Source organism: Carassius auratus, chromosome 2, assembly GCF_003368295.1.
Source record: "Carassius auratus strain Wakin chromosome 2, ASM336829v1, whole genome shotgun sequence".
Taxonomy (NCBI): Eukaryota; Metazoa; Chordata; class Actinopteri; order Cypriniformes; family Cyprinidae; genus Carassius; species Carassius auratus.
The window spans coordinates 12,460,285-12,486,019 of record NC_039244.1 but is presented as its reverse complement, the minus strand read 5'-3'; the positions used below and the strand labels follow the sequence as shown (position 1 = coordinate 12,486,019).

Sequence of the window (25,735 nt, the reverse complement as noted above, 5' to 3'; positions counted from 1 at the left end):
TACTTTGATATCACTCGCTGGAATAAACACCTAGCCCTATGTATCATTCATGAGACAAAGCAACTAATAACACAGGAGAGTTGGTTTTCTATGGGAGAGGCCAATTCTCAGGCATGACCTGAAGAGGTAACCGAGTGTAGTCTTCAGAAACCTACAGTGAATGCTGCTTTCTGTGAGCATGAACTTTCCCCTAATTCTCACACTGTTCTGTGCACACAGTGCTCAGTTACGGCACGTTCACCTCGTCTCTCTACACAAAGCCTCTGCTGCAATAATGACTTCATGACGGGAAAACCCGGTGTCCATTCACACTAATTCAACTTCTATATGTGTTTTTCTATATATAATGTATATTTTATTAATGCCCACTATATGCAAAAAATATACAAGGCAGGATGCACCAAACTGGAATCACTGACATTCGATCTGTAAGATTCTGTATTTCCTTCACACCTCAAAAGTCTCAGCAGGAATGTTTGTGTGAATTAGTGTAGTAAAATGTTAATATAAATATAATCAAATCAATTAAAACACTGACTAAAACTGACTAAACTCAATATGCATTATTGTTGTAGACCTACACTCAATTTCCATTAAATAATAATAATAATAATAAAAAATAAAATCAAAGGGCATTCTGGTTGCAACCAGTTCCATACTTACATTACGGTCCACAATTGAAGCAAATATATGGTTAAGGGGGAGGAGGTTGAAACCTGAGCAGACACCCACACTCCCTCCAGATGGTCAACCAATCAGAACACACTAGACAGCTCAGAAAGGATATAAAAAAGGAACTAGCTCTTCAACAGCATGAGCCGGTGCTCTTAAGAATACTGGGACGGCTTACTAGTCTTTACCACGAGTTAGAATAACCAGAAAACCACAGACACAAAACAGGCAAGATGAAAGTATCATTGGCAAATCTGCTATGCATCACAGTCCTGGCAAGCTCCGGGACAAGCTTCCCGCTGGAAAAGAGAGGAGCTGCTACTGGAAAAGAGAAGAGAATTCAGTATGCAGCATGGGATGATGTTAATGTGCTTGCACACGGGTTGCTGCAGCTAGGTCAGGGTCTCAAAGAGCATGTGGACAAGACCAAAGGCCAGGTGAAAGACATCACCATCAAGATGAAGGTCCTCAACGTCACTGTAGTTGAGCTTGCCAAGCTGACCCATCGGCTTCAAGAAGACAGTGAGGCACTGAAAGCAAAAGCCCAGAGTCTGGAAGAACGCGAGACCCTGGTCCTAAACGTGTCCATGGATCTGCGGCAGAAGACAGAGGAGCTGCTCAGAGACAGGAAGAAGGACCATGAGAGGATGAATAAGCTAGAAGAAAAAGTAGATGGTTTGATGCAAGGAGAGGGTTTGGAAACAGCCATCGGCAACTACAGCGATGCCCGAACCATTCAGGTAGGTGAAAAACACTCATTTTAAAATCTAAATGAAAGTGAAAGCATTTTGTCTTGATTTCAGCCATCCATATATACCCTATAATGATGGTTTTGTTGTGTATTTGTATATAGTTTGTAAAAACCATATTCTAAATATTTTAACGAACTAAGCAAGAATGATGTGGGAAGGGAGGGCTATATGTTTTAAAACTTAGCATTTCCAGTAGACCATTGAGCGGCACACGAGCACATAATAATGACCCATGTGGGCGTGAACTCAGAGCCGTGTAGTACGTGCAGGACTGCAGCTGTTTGTGTCCAGACTGAGCAAAATGATATACTACTCACCCCCTGGAAAGTTTGTAGTCTGCTGACCTTTCACTCGATACGTTTCAGCGAAAAACAACAACAAAAACATGCTTAAAAGAACCTGTTATTTCAGCACATAATACATATTTCATAAGTATGCAGAATTCTTTTAGTTGTCTGCACGAACTTCGCGAGTTCATGCTCCTGTTACATAACAGAAAAGTTGGGTCGACTGAAAAGACTATGCAGGACCGGTTATACTGGAAAATGTACACTTATTTGTCAACAAGCTATGCTTATCGTTGCGCTCTGCTGAGGTTTAGGCCATGTTTAAAGTTTGAATAAAAACTGACCGCAAACTATTTCTGATTTCAGTGGATGCTGGAGGCGCAAAATAAACGCATTGATGACTTAGTCGAGCGCATCAAGCAACAGCAAGAAAAACTGGACAAACAAAATGTTCGCATCCGGACTCTCCAAAACCAGGTAATGTACAACAATATTAAAATATAATATAACTACTTAGTAGAATGGTGTTAATGTTAAGTGTATGACTGCAAACTTATCCATAATGTTCATGTCATGTGCATTAGATTCAGCTGAAAGGCGAGCGGTCTTCTCTCAAACGGAAAGAGGTTGAGGTTCGTCTGAACGCGAGCTCTGAACAGCGAGATTCACCTATTGGTAAGTCACTTTATATTCCTTCACAATTAAAAGCTAAGATGTATTCAGTATGTACAAATCTACACTGGAGAAAATAACCAGAATTCTCCCATTCACATAATGTGCGAATGGACCATCTGTATACAGAGAGGAAAAAACAATCTTTGGAGTACGATTTGTTCTTATCATCAGCATGCTGAGACTCGTGCTACTTGCTTTTCTCCTTATGTGATGTTATGAGCAGCATAATGCTGATAGAACATGTCCAGTTAGGGGGAACAACTTAAAAACATTTGGGAGATTTCTTATGGAGATAAGACTCAATATTTCAAACATTTAACTATGAGATATATATATATATAGGGAGAGAGATAGAAAGATATATATATATATATATATATATATATATATATATATATATATATATATATATATAATATATATATATATATATAATATTAGTATTTTAATACTGTTGTGGGATTTCATTAACGAGAAGACATTCAATAGGGGTTGAAAATGGTACATTTACAAGAAACTCAATGGCTGTCTCTAAGTAGGTGAAAGGTGAACCTAGCAGAAGCACACAGGCCAGAACAGTCATCCAATAGAACACAATCAAGCCTCTCATGGCAAGTTCTGACATCAAGTGGGATCCAAAGAATGCTTTAAAAGAAACCGTTTTCCTGGAAGCCTCCCAATTGTGTGAGAGTTCATCAGTCTCGGACTGTTAACTCAGGGTCACAAGCATACAGAGATTTGTTTCAAATCTGGCCAAGAGCAAAGGGAAAGCTTTATTTGTTTATTTATTTATTTATTCATTCAGATATAGTATATCCTTTACCTTAGATTAGATTTCCTGGCTCTAATCCACTGAAACCGTACAGAGTGCATATTTTTGAACCATGAACTTTGTACAAACGTTCCCTGTCACGTAGAGATCACTCCAAAAAAACAACAACAACAACAACAAAAAATGGTAATTTCTCTAAGAAAAAGTATAACCTTTACCCTAGATCTGTCAGAGCCAGACTATCCCCTCAGACCCCCCCCCCCCCCGCCTCTACTCATCCACACAGATCCCCTTTTATTGTAGTCAATGAGAAGTGTGCCACACTAAACAAGACCACTTCACTTAATACCATATGCTTTGAGTCTTTTAAATCTGCTGAATTATTGGTTTAATATATATATATGAACAAATCATTAAAATATTTGTTTTTTATTTAATTGTCAGTTAATGTAGGGCATCCAACTTTTAACAGGACAGACAGTGCCAAATTATTATAATTTTTTTTTTACTCCCATCTCACATAGTCCCTTGAGGGCCTGTGCAGTTGCTTCTCAAATAGCAGCAGCAGCAGCCTCGGCATTCCCTGATCACTCGCTGTCCATGCATTGTGATGTCACCAGAGGGGTGCTGTGCATGTGAAGGAGGCGTGGGGGGCTGGACTAAAGGGGGGCAGGGAGGAAGGATTGCTTGTAGCTCTACTGAGAGTCTCTGCTTGGGAACTGGGGGAAAGGTCATGTTTACACCCTCAATTGTTTCAGGCAGGTCAGAATTCACATGTGAAACTGCCTTTGTTAGGCAGATGTTTGCAAAGTGAGCCACATAGTGCACTTATGGTGCTTGAGGAATGTATGTCAGTGTGTACAGCATTACACTGAACGTTCTTTTAGACCAATGTGACGTTTGTTTAATAACAACACGTCAGATGATTTGGACTATTTCCCTGCATTTCAAAACAAAATCCATGCTGGCTTTTGGATTCTTGGGTGACACGGATAAGATTCTGTCTTTGAGATAAGGTTTAGTTCACCATTAAGCAATGGAGATAAACACTTGTTCTGAATGTGTGAGCAATTTCTATTTAGTGGCAACTTTAACATCCCTGTTTGTGGATAGGCTTAGGGAGAGGTAATTTGCAGATGTGTGAACATTTGTGGTGTTTTTGTATCTTTCAGCTATGGCTACTGACTGTCATGAGTTGTTCCTGAGGGGTGAGACCACTAGCGGGCTGTACACCATCCAGCCAACTGACTCTGAGCCTTTTGAAGTCTTCTGTCAAATGTCAGGTAAGTGGCGCAAATCAATTTTCTGCCACTTTTATATGATTATTTATATCTGACATGCACTCTTAAAAAAGCATCTTAGGCTGTTTTGGTAAATCACAAAGCATATTGCCTCCCCATCCTCAAACGTCACTCAGAACAGCTTGTAATCCTTTTGTTTTGTGCGTGTATCCACAGAAGGAGGATGGACAGTCATCCAAAGACGCCAAGATGGATCTGTAGACTTTGATCAACTATGGCAGGCATACCAGACTGGCTTTGGGAGCCTAAATGGTAAGAATCCAATGTGAACTCACTCCGTTTTGCATATGATCAACAGGCTCTGAGCAAATAGCCACTTCTGTCAGTACACTTTGGTTTAAGGCGAAGTGATTTACACTTTAATAAGTGCTGTGGAGTGGCAGATTAAGGATAGAGGATCAGATCAACCCTGTCTGGAGAGGAAACATTGTCAAATCCTGTATCCCTAATGCCCTTAAGCGATTTAATTGCAGAGTGACTAAATCTCCTGACCTATTCCTAGACCAGAGTACACGTCTCTTAAATGTCCCTCTTTAATGTCACTTTCAGGTGAGTTCTGGCTCGGCCTAGAGAAGATCCATTCTGTGTCCAAGAGTGGCAACTACATCCTCAAGGTGCAGTTCTCTGATTGGCGGGATGAGGTTCAGACCATCAACTACCCTTTCCGTCTGAATGGCGAGGAGAGCAACTATTCTTTGCGCATATTGGGGAGCCCCAGTGGGAACCTGGAGAGCGCTCTGTCCACAGAAACATCTGCAGTGCCCTTCTCCACACGTGACAAGGACAACGACCAGAAGAATGACCTCAACTGTGCCAAACAGCTATCAGGTAACATCAGTGATGCCATGAGCCATAAAACAGGTTTTTCTGTGTGGGTGATGTTGTGGTTCTAATTGGTTTCTATTTTTGGCTTTCCAGGTGGTTGGTGGTTTAGTAATTGTGGTCGCTCAAACCTGAACGGCAGATATTTTGTTACTCCTGCACCAAAGCAAAGGCACCAGAGAAAACAAGGAGTGTTCTGGAAAACCTGGCGCGGCCGCTACTACCCACTGAAAACCACCACCATGATGATTGCACCCGCCGAGATTGAAAACAAGTCATAGAGGACCTCCGCTGAGATCTGAACCAATGATATGGGTGGAGAAACCACAATTCGTAACCTGCCAAAATAACATGTTTGTGCTGAAAAGTTCTATTGCTCTATAAGGAGTGTCTACTGTTGTTAGAACAGACAAAGTCTGAATCATGAATGTGTTGGACTCTCAAATCCCAGTCTGCCCAAAAATAGGCTCTTTTATTTAGAACTAAATGAGCCTGGAGCTCTGCAAGCAGCAGCATGTTTTATATGGTGCAGGCCACTGTAAGGATCTGCTACGTGTTTAGACAAATCTGGCAGGGTGACGTCAAAAGACCTGATGGTTAAGCACCATTGCAAGCACTTTCCAAAGCTAAAAAGCTTAGGGAAGAAATTAACCTTGCCACTAAAATACGGACCAAATAAGCTATATAAGCTTGAGCCAGTACTTTTCAGAATGCTTATTGTAAAGGCACTGTTTATCTTAAGGCATTATTCATCGACAAAGACATGCATTAGTAGATCTGCAGAACATTGAAAGTTTGTTGCCTGACAATTCATTTCAAGTATCTGAATGTTGAAGTTATTTTTTTGGTACGCACACGCTGTCTTTCAAAAGCTTAAATGATCTGAGACTACTTGTGTATTCTCCTGTTTTGAAATCAAATGAAAAGTTCCTGTGGAGATTCCTTTTCTCAGTCACATTGACTGCCTTTAAATGTCCATAGCTGTCACTTCTCTGTAAATAACATGCGTTTTCTTCCTAGCATTACCGCTGTGTTCTTGTCAACGTTAAAAGTTATTTAAATGTTGTACAAAAAAATCATTATGTATTTCCTGTACCTTTCGCTTATAATTTATGTTTTTTTCCAAGAAGTAAAACATTTTGTAATTGTTTTTATAAAAAATGTTTGGCCTTGAAGAGACCAATAAAACTGATTTTATTTAAAAAACCGTCTGTGTCACTTCTTGCACTAAACACAAACTTAGAATAAAGTGGGCTTGTTTGGATCAGTATGAAGTGCTAAGCAGGTATATACAGCTCCTATCAGAACGGAGGGTAAAGTGCATCTACATGCCCATGAGACGGCAAGTGATGCTGGAATGTCAAGCGTGCTCAAGTGCTCAAGCTTGCTCGGTGCCCTAGAGACAAGAAACATAACTAATATAATTGAGCAGATGGCTGCAAATATAACCAAAAGTCATGCATACAGTTGAAGTGCTGTTACTTTTATTATTAACAGTCAAAAACACTCATAAAACCAACTTTTATCAAAGGAAAAAGCTTTTATAGTCTTAGTTGAAGTAAAAATGCTTACGTCCTTGAATGTTGCCACAGGAGCGGTGCCTTATGGTCTTAACCACACGTGAACCTTACTTAGCGGAAATCAGCTTATTCTGCCTCGACTTAGTAACTAAAGTTGCATTGGCTTCTGAGTGTCACACTCAATGTTTCACACCTGAGAGAAATTCTTAACCTGCCAAATCGTCACTAATGTGCTTTCAGTTACTTACTTGCAGATGAGTTTAGTGTATTTAACAGTCAAATGCTTTTACGGTTTAAAGACAAGAACAACTGTCTTATCACCTTGGAAAGAAAGTTATCTTTTCAGCTGTGATAAGATCGTGTGTAGACAAATAGAAGCAAGCTGAAATGTGTTCAGGGTCTACATGTAAAATCCTGCTTTAAAATAATTGCAGATACCTTTGACCGTCACAGGCTTAAAGGTAACAATTATGGACTTTACACTGACAAAGGCATATGAACTGCCATATGTCAAGTGGAAGTGATATTATGAAACAAGGTCTCTGCATGTAGTTCCTTTATTTACAGTAAATGGAATTTATTAAGAGCATTAAAGCCAATTGAAAACTAGGCCACTGCACAAACATAAAGACATGTTACATAATATAACAGCCATTACGTTTAGCCATTTTGGCTCTTATAGCTACATTCAACATTCATCCTGTCTATTAATCCTATTAATATACTGTTACTGTATTAAGAACCACTGGAACAGAACATTACTAAGAAAACTGACAAATATTATTCAGTTATAACACCTTTGATTGTCAGTAATCCCGATGATCCACTCGCACCCTTTGCTGTTTTGTATTTGTATTTTATTTTAATATCTGTTTTGCATTTCACTAAAAGCCACCATCTGAAGACAAAAATATTCTGGACAAATTTAGAAGCATTTTAGGCAAAATATACACAACAGGCCTGCCATAGTTTTTCCTGATGTGTGTAACTAATACATTGCAAACCAAAAAGATAAGTATTTTTTGTATAATAAAAAAGTAGATTTGTTTTACCACTTAAAACTAATTTTGACATAGGGCTTTCTTTCTTTCTTGTTTTGGAACACTGAGGCTGAGGGGTTTTTAATGATACAGTGGATGTCAATGATATACATATACACACTTCAAAATACTTATTTTGTGTTCCATTTAAGTGTAAGGAAGTGTACAGATTACATGTGTAGTATAATTTTTGTATAATATTGTCTGTATGGCGAGCTGAGCTGCAGTCTACCTGCTCCAACAGGAGTCATGAAGATAAATCAGTATGGAGGTAAGCGGCGTGTCAACACGGAATGTAGGATTTCATTAACGAGAAGACATTCATTTTGACAAGCTCACAGCAGACCTGTTTGAGAAGAGGCACAAGTAACGCATTAAAAGCAAAACCTGCACATGTGAGGACAAAGTGAAGTTGTAAAATCAAATCGCAACCTCAGGCAGCAAGAACTGGAGCGAACCGAAGAAGCTGGAGAGATGTTGTTAAGCAGCTCCACCTGGTGTGAGGGACGGAAAATACGTCACAATCTTGATACTGAGAGTAGTTTGGAGTAAAATGTATTTAATTTATTTTTAAAAAATCATATTTAGAATTGTTGTAACCGTTTTACTAGCCCGCTATTACAACGGAACCCGTTTTCAAATTCCGGCATACTGTTTTTGCACACCTTTAGAATTTCGTGGAAGAGTTCATTTCAGTAGCCTAATTCAACTCAAATTGTGAAAACTTGTTTATTAAATGAATTCAATGCACACAGACTGAAGTAGTTTAAGTTTTTGGTTATTTGTTAAATGTGAGCCAAAACCATCACAATTAAAAGAACCAAAGACTTAAACTACTTCACTCTGTGTGCATTGGATTTATTTAATACACGAGTTTCACAATTTGAGTTGAATTACTGAAATAAAGGAACTTTTCCATGACATTCTAATTCACTGAGATGCACCTGTACAGTGTTTGCTCATCTGTAGTACATCTATAGTACGTTTCCCATCAGATATCAAATAGAAGTTTACAAAATGTCTTTAATATGCTATAAATATGAAACTGACATCAAATGTTTGAAGCTAACTTTTACAGACATCTTGCAAATGTACGTGTGCTATCTGGGAGATGGGCTCTTCTCTAGTATCGGAGTATGTACTAGTTAGTACATAACAGTTTAACTGACTGGATAATTGATTATGGATCCAGGACTTCCACTGAGAAATAAGATAGTTGTTCCAAAGTTTACAAATGTCATCTTCCACTTGCATAGGAACGAAGATAACATACCTGCTTTGTTTATACTGAAATTTTCCAAGTGCAACAGTCTGTAAATTAAATGAATCATGACAAAAGTAACTGTTGTTCATCATCTTTTATTATGAACCTGCTCATTACTTCATCAATCTAATTCCAATAAAAAAAAAGAAAAAAAAAAAAAAAGAAAAAAAAAATTGTAAAGCATACACAGATATTCATTTATGTGATTTATCTGAGCAGACCTAAGAATTCCACTGTTTAGTACAAAGGGTCATTTGGAATGAGAACAAATACTGTGGAAAAAAAGTAGGGAATTTAGTTCCTAATTTGGAATGTTCAAGGCGCACAATGTTATACTTCAATTTCCTTTCACAATACTATAATCCAAAGAAAACAAAGACAAGCTCCAGTTGTTCTGGCTCTGCAAATGGTAAAATATTTGATGAGAATATGAAACACTAATAAAAAGATTAACCCTTTAAAACACATTACAGATTGCATGAGAAATAAAGTGTATTATAAAACAAAAATACATATAAAACATAAAAAAAAAATCCTGCTGAAATGACAGATGTACCTTCCTTTTTATGCATGTGCTCTCATTTACAAGCCTAAAAATACACTAACAAAATATTACTGGGGAACAGCTCTTAAATTAATGCAAATGGACCACGTAATTGCAGTGAAGGTTCACCTTATCTAAACCCTCACAATTGTAACTTTGCATTTTAACTGTAACAGCAAAAATTCACCTTCACATGCTCAACTGACAAGAAAAAGTGATTTTAAACCCCTGAGCATGTTCTATATTCAAATAATGAATCAGGCTCACGTAACGCGGTTTCTCATACATACTTAATATTGAATTTCTTCACAACAGGTTGATTAGAAAAAAAGAAAATACAAATCATTATTTGGGATTATGTGAATAACTTTACAATAACCCCCGTCAAACTTGTGTTTAACATCAAAGTAGAAATCAGCATTTTCACTGAATTAAAAAATAAAGTAAAACCTACATTAAACAATTAAGCAAATACTAAATATTATTATAGTGGTTGTGCAATTAAAAGACTATAAAAAAATACAAGTATCAATACACATAATTAACTGATATGTTTTACAGGGCTCTCGCTTCAAATTAAAAATGTTTATGAAAATAACTCGATAGTTAAAACTAAGTGATATTTTCATGTTGGTCACTTTCATCCGACAGATGGCACATTACTGTGGTATAATGGAATGTTTTGGGTCTTCTGTTGGCAAGGAAGTATCAGCTTTCCTTTAGCTTCTCATTCAGACTCCTAACCTGCGACTGGTTGACTCAGTAATCTTGACCATCATCCTGATAACCCTGGTATCCCTCGTCTTGGTAATCCGTGTAGCCAGTCTCAGCTTCTTCACCTGCACTGGGTGCACCTTGGGGGCAATATTTGGCATCATAGATCTGACGGCCAAGCCCGAAATTCTGCCCGCTCTGGTTGGCACCTTGAGTGTAGCCCATCTGAAGAGACATTGTGGAGTTGTCACACTTATCTGTGCCTAGTTTCTGGTCGTAGATGGCACGGCGGGTCCCTGGAGCGGTCATACCAGCCTATAAACAGATGAGGGTTACTTAATATTATTCATATACCATTACAGCATTTATTGATAGAACTTACATTTGTGAACTAATGTTTCCAAAACATTCAAATGTAACCTTTTCGTGAAATATTAATATTTCATTTCAGCTTTATTTCTCTAAATAATTTTTTATTAAAATGATATAACGCCGAAAATTAGCAATATCATAATTTTGTCATGTATTTCTGTCATTTTTATTATTCATTTTAATATTCAATTTAACTTTAATTTATATTGTTTCAGTTAAAGTAATTTTAGTGCAACTTCAATAGATTATATTTAAATTTATCACCAAAGCAACAGTTTCATTAATTTTTTTTCTAACGGTTAAAGTTGAAATTGATATCTATTTATTTCAGCCTAAGGCCAAATAAATAAAATGCTTTTAAAAGAAAAAATAAGTTCTTTTAACATTTCATTTTAGCTTTAATTTATTTTTTGTTTCATTTATTTTTTACTTCAAACATTTTTTTATGTCAGCAAATGGCCAAGACAACATTTCAAACTTGTTTAATTTTTTTAAGTTGAAAATATTCATCTAATATTAATATTTTATTTCAGCCTAATGAAAATGCTTTTTGATGGTTTTAGTTAATAACACCTCATAACTAAGCAATAAAGCAACATCATGGGACACAGGGAGGGTGGTACTTACCTGGCTAGCACCCTTGTTGGTTCCCATCTGAAGACTGATGGTTGAATGGTCCATTGGTGGCAGAATGTGTGCCTTGGCATCGTACAGGTGTCTTCTGGTGCCATAAGCATTCATTCCAGCTTGACTTGCACATTTATTTGTTCCCATCTATTAAAAGACATGCAAGTGAGCTACAAATATTCTCACGGTACTTTCCAGAATGAGTTCTGGATTACAAATTGTGACTCAAATTCAGATGGTTTAAAATAACGACAGAAATGTGGTCATAAATGTAATCGTACCTGTAATCCAATGACACATTGCCCGGCTTTCATTTTCTCTTCATCAAATGCCCTCTCCTGTCTCTCTGCATATTTCACTCCAATGTCTACACTAGAGTGGATGCCCTTGGTTTTAGCCTGCAAACACAGTGAGAATCTATGATCACAGACTGAAATATCAAAGTTAGGCTGTTCTCCGGCGAAATTCTATCAATCAGCAGGGCTTACCATGCCAGCAAGAGCCAGGAGCGTGGTCTGAACCTGTGTCATATTTCCATTCTCAAACAGATCATTGGCTTCAAATATATCGTGTGGTTTGAGTCCGTAGGTGGTGATCGCTTTAATGAAGTTGGTCAGGTTCTCCAGCTGCAACACAATAAGATTAAGAATAAGACAAAACTTAACCTTCTACTATAAAAGACAATCTTATCAGCAGTTTAAATGAACACAACAGACAGCGGTTAAAAAAAAATGTCTCTATCTTTACTAAAACATTTAGGAATAAACATTTCAGAGAAGTGGAAAAGCTCAGCTCACCTGATGCCAGTTTTGCGATGACTGGCTGATCTTTTTAATAGAACCTGGCTGAAGTTTGTTTATGAGCCTTTAAGGAAACATCGAGACCTCGGGGTTACGCAAGGGTACGTTGTGAAATTATTATTGAATAAAAGACAAGATAGCAACTTACTCGCAGAGTATGACACCATTTTTTAACCCTTTCTGAAAGTCGTCTCCAATTGAGCGTCCGGTGATGCCCTCAATCCAAATCCGTAATTCTTCCTCTTTCTGAGGGTCATACTTCTGTGCAATCTAGTGGGAATATGAATATGACATTGATAAACAAATGATACAAAAATCAGACTATAAGACACCTCTATACTCATTATTTCAATAATAACACAAATCTACATGATAATTGTTTTAAGGTCCCAAGTATATAAAGATGTGCGTGAGATAATTATATTTAATGTCTAAATATATAGTCAAGCATCAAAACAAGGAAATCAAAGGCCTTTCTAACACCTTCAATCTGTCTATCGAGTTGACACCAGGACTGCTAACTATATGCTAAAATGACATCAACACCTAACAGGAAGGACAATGTGAACCAGCAGCAACTTGATTGTGAGCACAAGCTTTGTGGTTTTCAGGCCGGATTACAATGACATATTTGAGCACTGGAGGCAACGCCCCAAGAGTTTCTTGTTAACTTTCTTACGGTTTCCGCGATTTATTTAGCGTTTTACTTACTTTAACTTGACAGCCAGTTGCCAGCAAGTATAATGCTAAGTGCATTACATGAAGCACGATTGAGATTTAACCTTAGATCGTAACACGTGTGTTACAAGTTAACACTAAAGGAAGTTTAGGAAACATTTGATACACTTCAGATTCATCAGAATGAGACGACGTGCTTTATATTAAATATGAGCTACGATGGACTTCGTTACGTTTATATAGCGCTTTTCCCGGTACTCAACGCGCTTTACGTGAAAAAGTGAGAATATGGAAGACAAAGCATGTCTACGTTTTCACGAATGTCTTAAACTAGTTTGCTGATTATTTCACGTAACTTACCTTGCTTTTCACTTCCGCTGAAAACCCGTATGCTGGACCTCTGTTGAACTGAGAAGACATTGTGTCAGCGATAAGAGCAGCCAAAGTTTCAAAACAGGTTGTCTGGAAGTGAAAGAAAGACTGCGGAAAAAGTTTGATAGTTTTGTCTGACTTACAATCTTAGAGAGTATGTAGATCTAGAACTTCCCCTCGGCTTACCTCTTCACCAATGAGAGCGCAGACTCCGCCTCTTTCTTTCCTTCTTGGCCCTGATTGATATCAAAAACTCCATATATGGCACTAAAGTACCAAATTCCTTTACAATGGGAGTATCCGTGTGTCCATCCTGGTATTCCAGACGCGCGGTAGCGGAGGAATGAAGCACCTCTGGGAATAAGACAGGCTACTGAATGATGTCACTTACATTCATAAAAAAATTCTCTGAAATGCTGAGGAAGCAGTGCAAAATAGGATATCATGCTAAATAGGGAAGTGTCAATTATTTGTTAAGAGTTGTTTTGAAATGTTTTTGCTTGGTTACTGTGCTTGATCTGTGCATATTTCTCTCAACTTTTACTGCAGAAAGTAATATTATGATTGAAGGACACATTTAAGCCAAAAGCAAATGGTGATTTTGTCTATTACAAACATGCAGCTTATCCCTTCGCAATATGTTAATTTCATTGATGAACATTGTGAGTAATGTAATGCTACATTTCTCATTTTTATCTTCGTTTATCAGAAAAAATGTTCACCTGTTCTGATGAAGAAACAAGCCATTCTACTTAAATGGCCCGAGGGTGAGTACGCTTCATATTTGGGTGAACTATTCTTTTAAATGGTGACTAAAGACCTGTTCACACAAAGAAAGATAACTATAAGTATTATATTGGTGTCCACTTCGAGAATCAATAATGTTTAATAATGTTTGTTTGTTCTAAGCAAGCTTCAGTTAATGTCATTTTAATTTCTCAAACTTTTTAAAGTCCGGTGAATTTTTTTAAGTGATTTGCTGATATTGCTATTATTTTTAAAGATGTGGTGCAAAATTCCTCATTCTCAAAGAATTTGAATGATAATTATAGTTTGGTTATAATCTTTGGTGTGTAAGGGCCATTTAAACAATGCATTTTTACAATGTCCCGTCAAGAGCAAGATGGTGCAAAATATGCAACCATAACAGTCAGACATGTCCATTATTCACAGAAGAAGAAAAAAAAAAGTGTTCTATGTTAATTGCCCCTAAAGCTGCTAAATTGAGTCTAGTGTTGCTTTGAACCACACTAACTTGAGCTGAATAAAGCGAACTGAAAATAAGCTAAAACATTCTTCAAAGTCTTCTGTTGGGTTCAGCTGAAGAAAAGTAAACCATACAGGTTTAGAATGACATGAAGGAGAGTAAACAAAAGAATTTTCATTTTCAGTGAACTATCGCTTTAAGACTGAGGCCGAGTGTGTGTTTTTACTGCAACCACTTTTGGTTAGCTTCAGTTAAAGGGGGTTTCCATGACACATCAAATAAGCAAATAGACTACAGCAATCACACTTAAATAGTACATTACATAACACATTTAGTTAATTACTATTGATTCCTTTAGCACAACATATTTTCCTGAAAAGGAATAGAAATATTAAATGTTATATATTCCACTCATGCACATGTCAATCATGTAGGTTTGGGACAAATCACCTTGATGGAAGAAATGGTTCCATGAAGCAAATAGTTTTGATCATTTTATTTTTTCAAACAAACGAGTGATGTTAAACACTGAACAAATATACTGATCAAAAATGATCAAAGTCTCTCCTCTAGTTTTAAATTGCAAATTGTATTTGCAATACCCTAACCAAGTGTTGAGCTCTTAGATGGCCTTTGCTTCAAAAACTATGCATATCCCTGGACTATCTGACATGGTTTTAAGAAAACATATGCTGTACTTTTGAAACCAAGTGAAGCTAATGGAAGCCTTTCCAAACTTTTTACATCGAAGGCACATTGGTAGGACGAAGGTAGCAGAGCACACAGTGTTTGCAAGTCGGCAGCAAATGGGTTTCACCCCCTTCATAAGAAATCTGTCTTTAAAACAATGGCAAGGCATTAAAAAATTATTGAATGAAAAAAAAAAAAAAGATCAATGTCAAACTGAAAACACTGAATGAATATTAGGACCACAACCTATAAATCTAGGTCTATAGATGCCTGTGAACAGTAACAAATGATTTGGCCTTCCATTCAAATGCTTTGTTTCCTCCAAAAAAAATTACGTTCACACAAAAAAAAGAAAAAAAAAAAAAGGTTTTACATGGATTGCAAGAACTATGTACAGAAAAGCAGGATAACGCGCATATTTATTGACACATTTATAGCACAATGCATCCATATGAGGAAAAAAATGGCAGATCCCATGAGGTGTTTCCTTCTGTACCACCTAAACCAAAGTCTAAATGCCATACATTCACTAAGGCTCTTCAAATAGGAACGTCATTATTGAATGGTTTCAGTAAGGCAAACAATATCTAAAGGAATGGAAACAAGTATATTTCCAGCATATTAAAGTTTTCCTGCTTTCCTGTCCTCACAGTATGAAGATGAATAGTAGCACCCTCTGTGGCCATTCTCTGCGTTTTCTTCTAGCACAAGAATACCTTCTCTTTTTTTGACATTTAACCATATTTGTATTTTTACAATTACCTAGGCAAACAGATTTGTTTAAAATATTGATTTAACATCTAAAAATAGATTGCTTTTCTCTCATATGAAAATCATTGATATTAAATAAACAGAGAAAGAAAGGTTAAGCGAGAAATGACGGAATGTCAGTATCTACCGCAATTAGCACACATATGTGAGAGCCGCTGTGGGAAACAAATGTATTTATATATGCCTCATGTACATCACAAATAAGGGGACAAATGTGTGATGTGAACAGAAAAGCCTCAAACATATCCGCACATCTTAGTGGATAACCTTCTGCTAGGGAAAAATAATAATAATAATGGAAACCAAAAATGGTCAAATAAATAGATGCATACATGATAAGAAACTTTTATAATTTATTCTTTGTCACATAAAGCTTTTTGTAACTGCCAAAAAATGTTCTCGACTTGCTTTTAAACATATGTACTGCTCAATGCTTGCTCAGACCCTCCTATTCACATGTTGTGCAAGAACTGGCCCAGTTAAATCCCTGCGAGCCGTTATATACAACCCTTGTTTGCAAATTCTTGTTGGTAGCAGCATATCACAATCAGGACATCATTTCAGCTCCTTCTTGTGGAAAACTGAACTCTGAACAACCGGCGTTGGTTCGTTCTTTACACCTGTAAGATGAACCTAGTACAGAGTGACGAGGAGAGTCGGTTGGATCTCCTACGACTCACAGTGGGAACACTGAAAACTTTTCCAAGCCCTGTTCTCTCAGTCCAGGCAAACATATGGCAGGATGTTCAGTTTACTCTCATCGTCATGTAGATCCAACGATATACAATCTGTCCAATCAAACCAGGCTCCCTTGGTGTCATAACAACCATTCACCCCTGGCCAGTGTTCGTTATGTATTCTGAGAAGGTCCTCGTTCGTTACGTCCCGAGTCACCCCGGGTAGTTCTGTCGGGGAGCTGCTCGGTACTAAAACGTGCATTTTTCGGGTCTCTTTGACGTCGTTGTCCTCCCGCTTCAAATATTCAGTCATGAAAAAGTGCGCCCCATGGGTCTGTGCTCCAGAGGATGTGAGGACATTGCTCTGAAGGTTAAGGTACGATTGAATAATTTCATTTCTGGACAGCTCTTTCCAGTTTGTCTGTTGAAAGGGGTTGGGAACCGACGTAGGTGCCTTTTGCTGAGGCATCTCAGTCCTCACCGTTGGCTCTGTGATTGGTGGGGCTTGGCACTCTGCCTCGTGGTGGGATTCTTTTGGAGTGAGGGGCTTAATCTGTCCGGTCACCGGGTCAAATGTCAACCTACGCTCTTTTAACCGCACGGGTTTGGTCCTGTCCTCCGCGGACTGCCCCTGAAGATTTACGGTATAGTCTCTAGGTCTGTATTTCTTCCGCTTTTTGCCTTCCGAGTTGGAGGTCACTCCTCCCCGCTCCCCCTTGGTCTCCATGCCCTCCAAGCCGTGTATGGCGAGCGGGGATCCAGAGAGCGGCTCCAATGTTGCAGTGGTGTGTGTGGGCTGGGAAAGTGTATCTGTAGATCTATGCAAGTGCATCGAGCCTTCCAGCCCCACAGATGATGGACCGTCGCCGATGCTCACCTGGGCCGGCGACGTTAAAGGCTGCAGTGTGGGCAAAGGCGAGGGCACTTGGGCTGATTTCTGTGACGGGCTCGAGAGAGTCCCTTTAGGTGCATATGTTGAAGACCTCTTGGCCATCGTTTCATGCATTATGCTGCGCGGACTTGAGGAGTACCGAGGGCTTTTGGCCTGATGCGGTCCACCTCCATCCATTCTCGCGTGCTGCTGTAACACTGACGTTTTGAGTAAGGAGGAAGTGCTAGGTAGTTTGGTGAGCCCCGGAGAGCTCGGATGAGGCTTCACAGCATTGATAGGGATTTTGTTGTGCCGGTCATTTTCAAGGTGTTCCATGCGGATTCTGTCAGATGGTACATCATTTTTATCTGGGAGTGGCTCAGGGCTCCCCCTAATGCCATTTGATGGTGGGGAAGAGGAATACATTGGCTCAAAAAGGGACGTCTTCGTCATTTTTGGTGGCAGATGTAGACTATCCATTTGCTCTCCCCGCCGCTTTCGGCTGCTGGATTTCTCAGCCTTTGGGGAGTATGTGTTATGGATGTCATTCCTGGTTTTGAGCTCAGGAGCAACCTTGCTTGAAGGGGGGACCGCTGGAGGCGTGTCTGTCCGGCAGGGATGAGCACCGCCATTGGAAGAACCCGGGGCATTTGGCACTCCTCTCACTGGAGTGTCACTTTGGCCGGGCTCGATCAGTTTCTGCCAGTTCCGCAGGAGTTTCTTGGCACGTTTGGCAAGGTCCTCATTCTTTGTTTTCTTTCTCACATCATTGATCAGCTTTCCCAAGCGGGTTTCCTGCATTGAAAAGGAAACATCAGAGAAAGTAAAATTGCATTTTACAAGTCATATCTTCACAAAAATTATTTTTCTGTTAAATTAAAAACCATGCAATGTGAATGAAGGAATAATGGTAGACTAGATATTATCTGGTTGTTAAATCTGACGACAAGCGACATTTCCTGTCCAAATGCTCGATCAAAAGGTGCCAACATATATTCATGGTGTGCTGTTTTACTACAAAAAAAGAGATAATTATCCTAACTTTAACTCCATACCAAAGTCTCAGTTAGCCAGACAGTGATTTATCTTTTCTAAATCATTGAAATATTGCTGTCTGGGAAATTGTGAGCCTAGAAACAATAGTGTACCTCATGAGTTTTTAAAAGCTTAGCTTAAAAAATGATAGTATTCATGCTTGAAATATAGTGCTTACTTGGACCCGGTAAGTACTTGATCTGTCATGTCAAAGGCAGATTGATATTAGATTACTGATGATTAGTGTGTGTCTTTACCAACCTCAAGTGCTTCTTTGGTGATGGGGTATTTCTCCAAATTGGTGATAACATCAAGAACTGCAACCATGTTACAGATCTGTTCAGGAAGACAGAGTTTAACACAAGCCTGATATGAGACACTGTGAAATGTTGTCCAAGATAATGGGTATAGAAGAATGTTGGAAACATATTTTAAATGTTCAAAACTAAGGCTGGAATACACTAAACTACTTTTGCTAGAATTTTCCTCCAATCTGCTGCTAGTCGCTGAAAGTTGGTCAGTCTCCAGATTTTTACAATTCAAAGCAAATTCTGTTTATGACGAGCACATACTGCAATTTCAAGTTTTCCTTTCTCTTTGGAGTGTTACAAGCGGTTTGTGAATAGATAATATCCCTAAAGATGCAAATATTAAAGTCTCAAACCCAAAGAGATATTCTTTATAAAAAATTAAGACTCATCCACGCCCTTCTAAAAACACCTTGATTAAACACGCCCCCAAGTCTACATCAATATGTGGGAAGATTTGCATAACACCACCCAAATATTCATGAATAGTGAGTGATTCTCGGTATAGTATTGTTTGCCATGCTGTGGAGATGCTGTGTGTTTCCTTGTGAAAGCTAAACTAAACTACTTTGTTTGGCCTTCCAAAAGAGGACACAACTAGAAATCAGAGGTTAAGTTGTATTTACAACACCGTTCCAGAACAGTTCAACCCAAACATTCAGATGTGTGCAGCGCATTTTACACAGGACTGTTTCCTGAACCTGGGAGAGTAGCCTACAAAGTCGCCTGTGCATAAAGGCTTTTTCTATAAAGTGATACCATTCCAACTTCTACTCACAGCCTGTAAGTACCTTTTCATGTTTCAAGGATTTGCCACTGATTATTCAAACGTGAGTTTTGCGCAGTGTAGAGTAGCGCTTGTTTGTCATTTTGCTGATCAGAAATGCAGAGACAGTTTTATGTTTATGTGGTGCGATATGCAACGCAACATGTAAAAAGACAGTACAGGTCATTATAATCAGTAATTATATCCCCACTGGATGCAACAAATGCCTCGTTTGTAATGGGTTTTATTGGTTTTGTCTCGTCGCGCCAGGAGACGGCATCACAGTATGGCACATTTCCGCCTCAAATATACTAATGGAATATAATTACAGTTTTTCATTAAGCTATAGTGTTTGTGCATTTACACTAAATGTATTTAGTAGGGGTGTGATGAGATCCGATCTCGCGAGAACGTGACAATATCCTCGCCCAGACCTTTCAAATATATTTGCATTACACTTGCCCTTTCAACAGTGGTGGTAAGATATTTTATATTCACATCAGGCAAGTGGACACATAAGCACGAAAATTATGCAGTGTAGTCTTTATCCAGTCATAAAAACAGAATTCAGTTTAATGCAGAATGTCAGGGAATTTGTCAAACTTTGAACTGAAAATCAAAAGTAGGTCATTACACTTCAATCAAATCCCGATATGTATCTGTAAATATAAAGTCGCAAAAATCGATTTAAATATGAATCCTGCATGTTCTGTGTGTCTATGTTAATGAATGATGCAGACACGCCGTTTCATTTTCTACACAGAAGCTATGATTTCAGTGTCTGCCGTCTCACTAAATGAGGCTGAAAACACATGAACAATATCTCCAGAACTGCTCTGAGAGTGACTTTACCGTTTGATTTAAGTAAAACTACCATCATATCACATGAACAGAACTAATAAAATCTAAATAAAAGTCCAAAACTATTTTCAAGTAGAATGTAACTTTACATAGCTTACTACTATTTCTACTAAAATGATTTTTTTTTTTAAATCACAACAATTCTTCCATGTAATAATTTTAATAGTAAATCCCCTTTGTTTGCCCCCCCAAAAAATATAAATTTGGTTATTTTCAATAATTAAAAGAATAATAATAAATGAAAATGTTTTATGCCTCCAGAGAAATGGTTATCTGTGTGTATGTATGTATGTATATATATATATATTATAACGGTCTCATCACAACCCTAGTTTTTAGACTGTTTATTTCATATAAATACCTAGAAACAATATAGTTACATTTTTACTATGGTGTTGAGGTTCTATGTGTGTGGTTTTAACTGTGGTTAATGTATGCTACTATGGAATGGTTAATTTAAATATAACTCAGTCAGAATTATTCAATTTCACCATATAAAAATCAAGGTTGTTATTTTTACAGATGTTACTATTTTTGGTAATGAACATGAATTTAAATCTGCATCCTAACTCAAGCTACTATCAAATGTGATTTTCTAAGAGACAAATAAACTAATATTTATATTGCAGCTTGCACTGCAAACTGTGCTGAAGAGACATGATTAATCATGTTTATAATCATTTGAAACAATATTACTCATTAGAACATGCAGAAATATATTTTTCTATTAAAATATTTATTTTAAGAAAAAAAGTGACTGTAAAAGTGCAAAAAATTCAAAAAACCACAATTAACAGTCCGGTTTCTACAACTTCCACATAGGAACACAAATCTGCCTTTAGACTTGAAAGAATTGAAGATTTGAAAAATTGCAGTAATTATTGATAGACTGATATGAAAATTTGTATCTTGATAATCTTGATTTTTGGCCATATCCCCCAGCCCTAGTCGTACATCATTGAAAAAGCAATGGTGGTGAATGACATCAACTCTTGTGGATGATTTTAAGGGTCAGTGCATTGAGTTGTCAAATCCTTGCTTTTCCTGGTTTTCCTTTCCTACTTTTACTCTGTTGTGGGTCGTTTTTTGGTTCCAGGGTTAAAGCGATCTTCTGTACCCATTTACAAAGTCAGCAAGTGTTTGATAACTAGGGTTTTAGAATCTGTACAAATTTTGTAAAGAAGTGTAGTGCATTCCAGCCTTTAGCTATAAACTACAATATAACATGAAGTTGCTCAAAATCAAATAAAAAATGCACTGACACTTGGCACACAAGCAAAATTGTTTCCACACTTTTAGTAAGTGTCAGTTCTAGAATATTAAAACAGATGTGATACTCTGTGGTTTATCAGGTAGAATTTGGTGTATTATAGACCTCTCACCTCTCATTCACAGTCAGTGAGTTTGGAAAAGTCTGAACAACCTTTAATCTGCGGAAGCAGAAACTGTTCATGAGCACTTCAATCAATAGACAACAAGTTTAACCCATTTACTCCAGGGCAGCATTCTGACCCTCCTAACCTTAACCTACCAATTTAACCCCAACAGACTAGTAACAACGCAATAAACGTCGTATGGACATCCACAGCCAAACACCCAAAATACATAAAGTCAATGTGTGTATGAAATGTTAACAGAATCAAACATCTTGTAAGAGTTAGATAAAACCCGAACACTTTTTACTTACCATAAAACCTCCGGTTTAGACACTCGCAAGAACCTTATAGTTGGGAATATTAATTGTGATAGCAATTGTTAGCCTAGTATAAGATTAGATGGGGCTGTCACATTTTCCAGTCAGACAGTTGGTTAGCTCTAGTTAGCACAGTAACGTAGCCGGAACAGATAACGTTACCAGCTGTGTGCTCCGGTTAGTTCATACACATCGAGGACAGCCAAGACCACAACATCTGCGACTGTTTGAAGGCATCGACAGAGGTTTCATCTCTTGGGAAACAGAATCAAGCTCTCTCGCTGCTCTCAGCGTGGATTCGTCTGCTAGCGCTTTGCTAATGCCACTGGGTCAGCTAACCGCATATACCGAGCTCATATTAGCCAAGATATGGCGTGTATAAGCAGGAAACAACAGACAATATCCACTGGCGACATTAGTGATACTGTTAAACTTACAAAAAGCGATAAACGAGCAGAGAATTCTTTAAATCTGCCCTAAAAGTTCCACAGCAGATAGCTTGACATGAAACAGCTAACGTTAGCGGACGACAGGCTTCCCGCAACATGTCATCGGTGTCTGATCGCAACATGCACCTTAAATCGAGATGGCCGCTTTAATAAAAGCTCTCGAAGCATGCTTATGTCTGAAGGCAGGGTTATATCGCGCCTGTCCGGTAGTTCCGTTAGTGTAGCTCGCGGGGTACCGTTAAATGTGGCTCCCGTCAGTTAGCGAACTGCTAAAAAGAGCTCCATTTCTGCTCTGCCACACATTCAGACGCTCGACATGGCGTTTGGCGGCTTGAAATGAGGCTCTAACTGTATCGTGTCGGGGAAAGTGAGCTTTGGTCGGCAGGAGAGTGAGCGGGTTACTCACATTGCTCTGGCTATCGATGGCCTGCAGCAGCCGGTCTCTCATCTGCTGCGGGGTTGCGGAGGCCGTTGTCATTGCCTGCTCGGTGCGAATCGGCCGACGGGGGAAAAATCCTCCGGATTCAAGGGCTTTATGGACTGCAGCAACTCACAGACCTCTCGGGCGGATTGAGAATTGGCGGTACCACATGTTTCTGATGTGATTTTTGGCTTGAGAAATAGTGTATATGTGTGTTCAGTTGGGAGATGAAGGTTCGACGGTTGTCGTGTCTCTCCGCCTCATTGCGTCGAGTGCTCTCACCGATCTCAACTCCACTGGATCTAAACCTCGGGCCCGCTGCATTATGGGAGAGCGCGACGCCGCGTGACGCCATCACGCAGGTTCAAATCAACTCGGTCAGACAATAATGATGCAGAACCCAGACGGTGATTAGAATATGAAAAAAAACAAAAAAAACAACAACTATTTTTAACGATGATATATTGATTAATGATATAATTAGCACCATGATAAATGTCCATAATACACAATGAATAAATTACATATTATACAAACAATAAACGTATGTTATAGAGAGTAAATTAAAAAATATATAAATAAAAAGGCAAAAATTGAGCTATCAACATATTTAAGAAAATTCATGCAAATTATTAAAGCCGTTTATTTTATCTATCTGGAACTTTCCCTAATAAAGGGTCTATGGCATATAAGATTTTTATTTTTGTATCCCATGGCTATTGAAAAACATTTATCACTTACCGTTGGCAAATAAATTGACTTTTCTCTTTATGAAGCTATTCTCTATAAAAATTAAAATTTACATATATGGAGTCTATAATTATAAAATAGTCTTAAGCTCAGATTTAGCTAACTTCTCAATCTTAATATTTTTTGAGCACAGAGGAAAATCATACACACAAATATGCGTTTTAACATTTTATTCAATTCATTAAACAAATATTAATGCAAAGGTACAAAGACTTAAGCTTCCACAGGAAAATACAGTAAGGACAATGGAATTTAAGCTTGATAACATTTTGTTTTAAATAAGTAGCACACTTACAAAGCCCACAATGTTTTATATTCTTTTATTATTATTTCGTTTTCTAGATTTCATAGAAAACATGTAGTGATAGGAACATATTTTCCTTTTATTTTAAAGGGTCAGATAAAACAAACCACAAAACTGCAGATCTATGTTCCTAAAAGCTAGGTTTGCATATTTGGTGAGTATAGTTATGTCTTCTTGCAACAAATTGAGTTAACGTCTGAACTTTGCAGTCAAATGTATGTGCAACATCTGAATTATCATACATTGAAAAAAATAGAAATTAGCTGCCTTTGTATATATATATGAACCACCGAGACCGTTCACATTCATTAAATGCACAGAGTATTTTAAAGTTTTGTCATGTATACGTTTCAAATCCAGTGGGTTGCATTATCAAGTTGTTTCTTTAGTACTATAACAATGTTTTTTTTTTTGTTCATAAAGAAAAAAAAAAGAGATACAAAACCACTTCGTCAAAAATGATATTTCCAGTTGCAAAAGTTTTAGTAATGCACTAGCAGAGAGTTCAGATATACTCAGAGCTTGATAACTGCGAAAAAGCAGGACATCACATGGAGACTTGCGGGTATTTTAATATTCAGTACCATGCAGCGAAAGTTCACCCAATATAAAGCAGGTTTTTTAGTGTTGACGGCTGAAGGCAAATAGAGTCTCATGTAAATGGTTGGCCCTGGGAGAGATTATACACCAAGGTACATAACGGTTTTGTTTTTAAATAAAGGTGTCCTAAAATAAGAAAGTTAAATCTTACTGTTGGTCAACAAAGTCACTAGGTAGTCGCTGAGGCAAAATGACAATTACTCAAGAGCATCTTTATATTGAATACATAACATTAGCAGTCAGTAGCAGAAGCAATTCAATTTATTTATTTATTTTTTACAAACAACGAACTTTGGTTTTTTTTTTTCAATGGCTTGTCAATTATAGACAAAATGCAATTAAAGTGTACAAGCAAACTGTCTGCACTATTCTTTTTCTGGCCCTATGAACTGGTCGTTTTGGCAAATTACTGATCGGGAAATTAATAGAAAGAAAATGAACTATGAATGGGCCACAAAAAAAACAGACAAACAAAAAAACTGTTTTGGATGGGTTAAAAGGTGGTTAAAGATCTATTGGCACACTCAGAAAATTAGCATCTGCGCAATTCAAAACTTATTGAAATAAATAACCACTTTAAATTTAAAGTGTCTTCATTACTGAAGAGAATTATATGGAAATTAGGTATAATTTCGAATACTTCTTTTTTTCGATTTTTTTTCACATCATTATATGAATGTGAAACTTTAGATATACCTATATAAGTTAACGAAATGAAAACACGGCTTAATTTGTTTTTGATTGTATCCAGCAAAATAAATATTTTAAATTTTTCCGCATTATTAGGACACTTGTGAAAATATTTTTGCTAAAAGAAAACTGGCCAAGACCGATATTTTAAAATCTAGTAAGTGAGTGGATAGAGCAACCACTGCAAACAAATCACAAATCTACAACAAACTGCAGCAAAGAGACCTTGATGCATGTGAAGACAACTTTTACAGTACTTAAACATCAAATTCCCAATGCACACACACACAAAACACAAACTAAAAGAATATCGGCAGAAATTAACAGTTCTACAGCAAACACTACAAAACAAAGACATAAGTAGATATTATTTAACAAAGCTTCAACAAGGTTCAGTGTATAGAGGCTGAAAAGCAAAACTGCATGTACA

The 25,735-nt window shown here is 37.7% G+C and overlaps 3 protein-coding genes across 4 annotated transcripts; 1 reads left to right on the top strand and 2 right to left on the bottom strand.

Moving 5' to 3' along the window:
• The first annotated feature begins 801 nt into the window (after positions 1–801).
• On the top strand, positions 802–6,425 carry LOC113116065 (angiopoietin-related protein 4-like). Its single transcript, XM_026283921.1, has 7 exons — positions 802–1,412; positions 2,078–2,188; positions 2,296–2,386; positions 4,331–4,441; positions 4,616–4,711; positions 5,009–5,287; positions 5,378–6,425. Exons 1-7 carry the CDS (start codon positions 906–908, stop codon positions 5,560–5,562), a joined length of 1,380 nt encoding a protein of 459 aa, XP_026139706.1. The 5' UTR covers positions 802–905; the 3' UTR covers positions 5,563–6,425.
• Positions 6,426–9,186: 2,761 nt separating this feature from the next.
• LOC113116211 (calponin-2-like) lies at positions 9,187–13,363 on the bottom strand. The gene is made up of 7 exons (XM_026284216.1): positions 13,201–13,363; positions 12,311–12,432; positions 12,160–12,226; positions 11,851–11,988; positions 11,644–11,760; positions 11,363–11,509; positions 9,187–10,678 (listed from the first exon to the last, which is right to left on the bottom strand). The coding sequence occupies exons 1-7, from the start codon at positions 13,258–13,260 to the stop codon at positions 10,409–10,411; spliced, it is 921 nt and encodes a 306-aa protein (XP_026140001.1). The 5' UTR covers positions 13,261–13,363; the 3' UTR covers positions 9,187–10,408.
• Positions 13,364–14,900: 1,537 nt separating this feature from the next.
• On the bottom strand, positions 14,901–23,288 carry LOC113115979 (mediator of RNA polymerase II transcription subunit 26). 2 transcript variants are annotated; one of them, XM_026283770.1, is made up of 4 exons: positions 22,947–23,288; positions 21,781–21,828; positions 18,725–18,799; positions 14,901–18,223 (listed from the first exon to the last, which is right to left on the bottom strand). In XM_026283770.1, exons 3-4 carry the CDS (start codon positions 18,788–18,790, stop codon positions 16,598–16,600), a joined length of 1,692 nt encoding a protein of 563 aa, XP_026139555.1. In that variant the 5' UTR covers positions 18,791–18,799; positions 21,781–21,828; positions 22,947–23,288; the 3' UTR covers positions 14,901–16,597. The 2 variants fall into 2 exon arrangements, with proteins under 2 accessions (XP_026139555.1, XP_026139546.1); XM_026283761.1 differs by lacking the exon at positions 21,781–21,828 and having other exon boundaries at positions 22,947–23,287.
• Positions 23,289–25,735: the final 2,447 nt, after the last annotated feature.

Coding starts and splice junctions, on each gene's coding strand:
- LOC113116065 (XM_026283921.1), top strand. CDS start 906: ATGAAAGTATCATTGGCAAATCTGCTATGCATCACAGTCCTGGCAAGC. Junction 4,442..4,615: donor AGTCTTCTGTCAAATGTCAG/GTAAGTGGCGCA, acceptor GTGTATCCACAG/AAGGAGGATGGACAGTCATC. Junction 5,288..5,377: donor CTGTGCCAAACAGCTATCAG/GTAACATCAGTG, acceptor TTGGCTTTCCAG/GTGGTTGGTGGTTTAGTAAT.
- LOC113115979 (XM_026283761.1), bottom strand. CDS start 23,018: ATGACAACGGCCTCCGCAACCCCGCAGCAGATGAGAGACCGGCTGCTG. Junction 18,800..22,946: donor CCATCGATAGCCAGAGCAAT/GTGAGTAACCCG, acceptor CTTCCTGAACAG/ATCTGTAACATGGTTGCAGT. Junction 18,224..18,724: donor TCACCAAAGAAGCACTTGAG/GTTGGTAAAGAC, acceptor TTTTCAATGCAG/GAAACCCGCTTGGGAAAGCT.
- LOC113116211 (XM_026284216.1), bottom strand. CDS start 13,260: ATGTCTTCTCAGTTCAACAGAGGTCCAGCATACGGGTTTTCAGCGGAA. Junction 11,761..11,850: donor TCCTGGCTCTTGCTGGCATG/GTAAGCCCTGCT, acceptor CTGTGTTTGCAG/GCTAAAACCAAGGGCATCCA. Junction 10,679..11,362: donor CCAACAAGGGTGCTAGCCAG/GTAAGTACCACC, acceptor ATCTGTTTATAG/GCTGGTATGACCGCTCCAGG.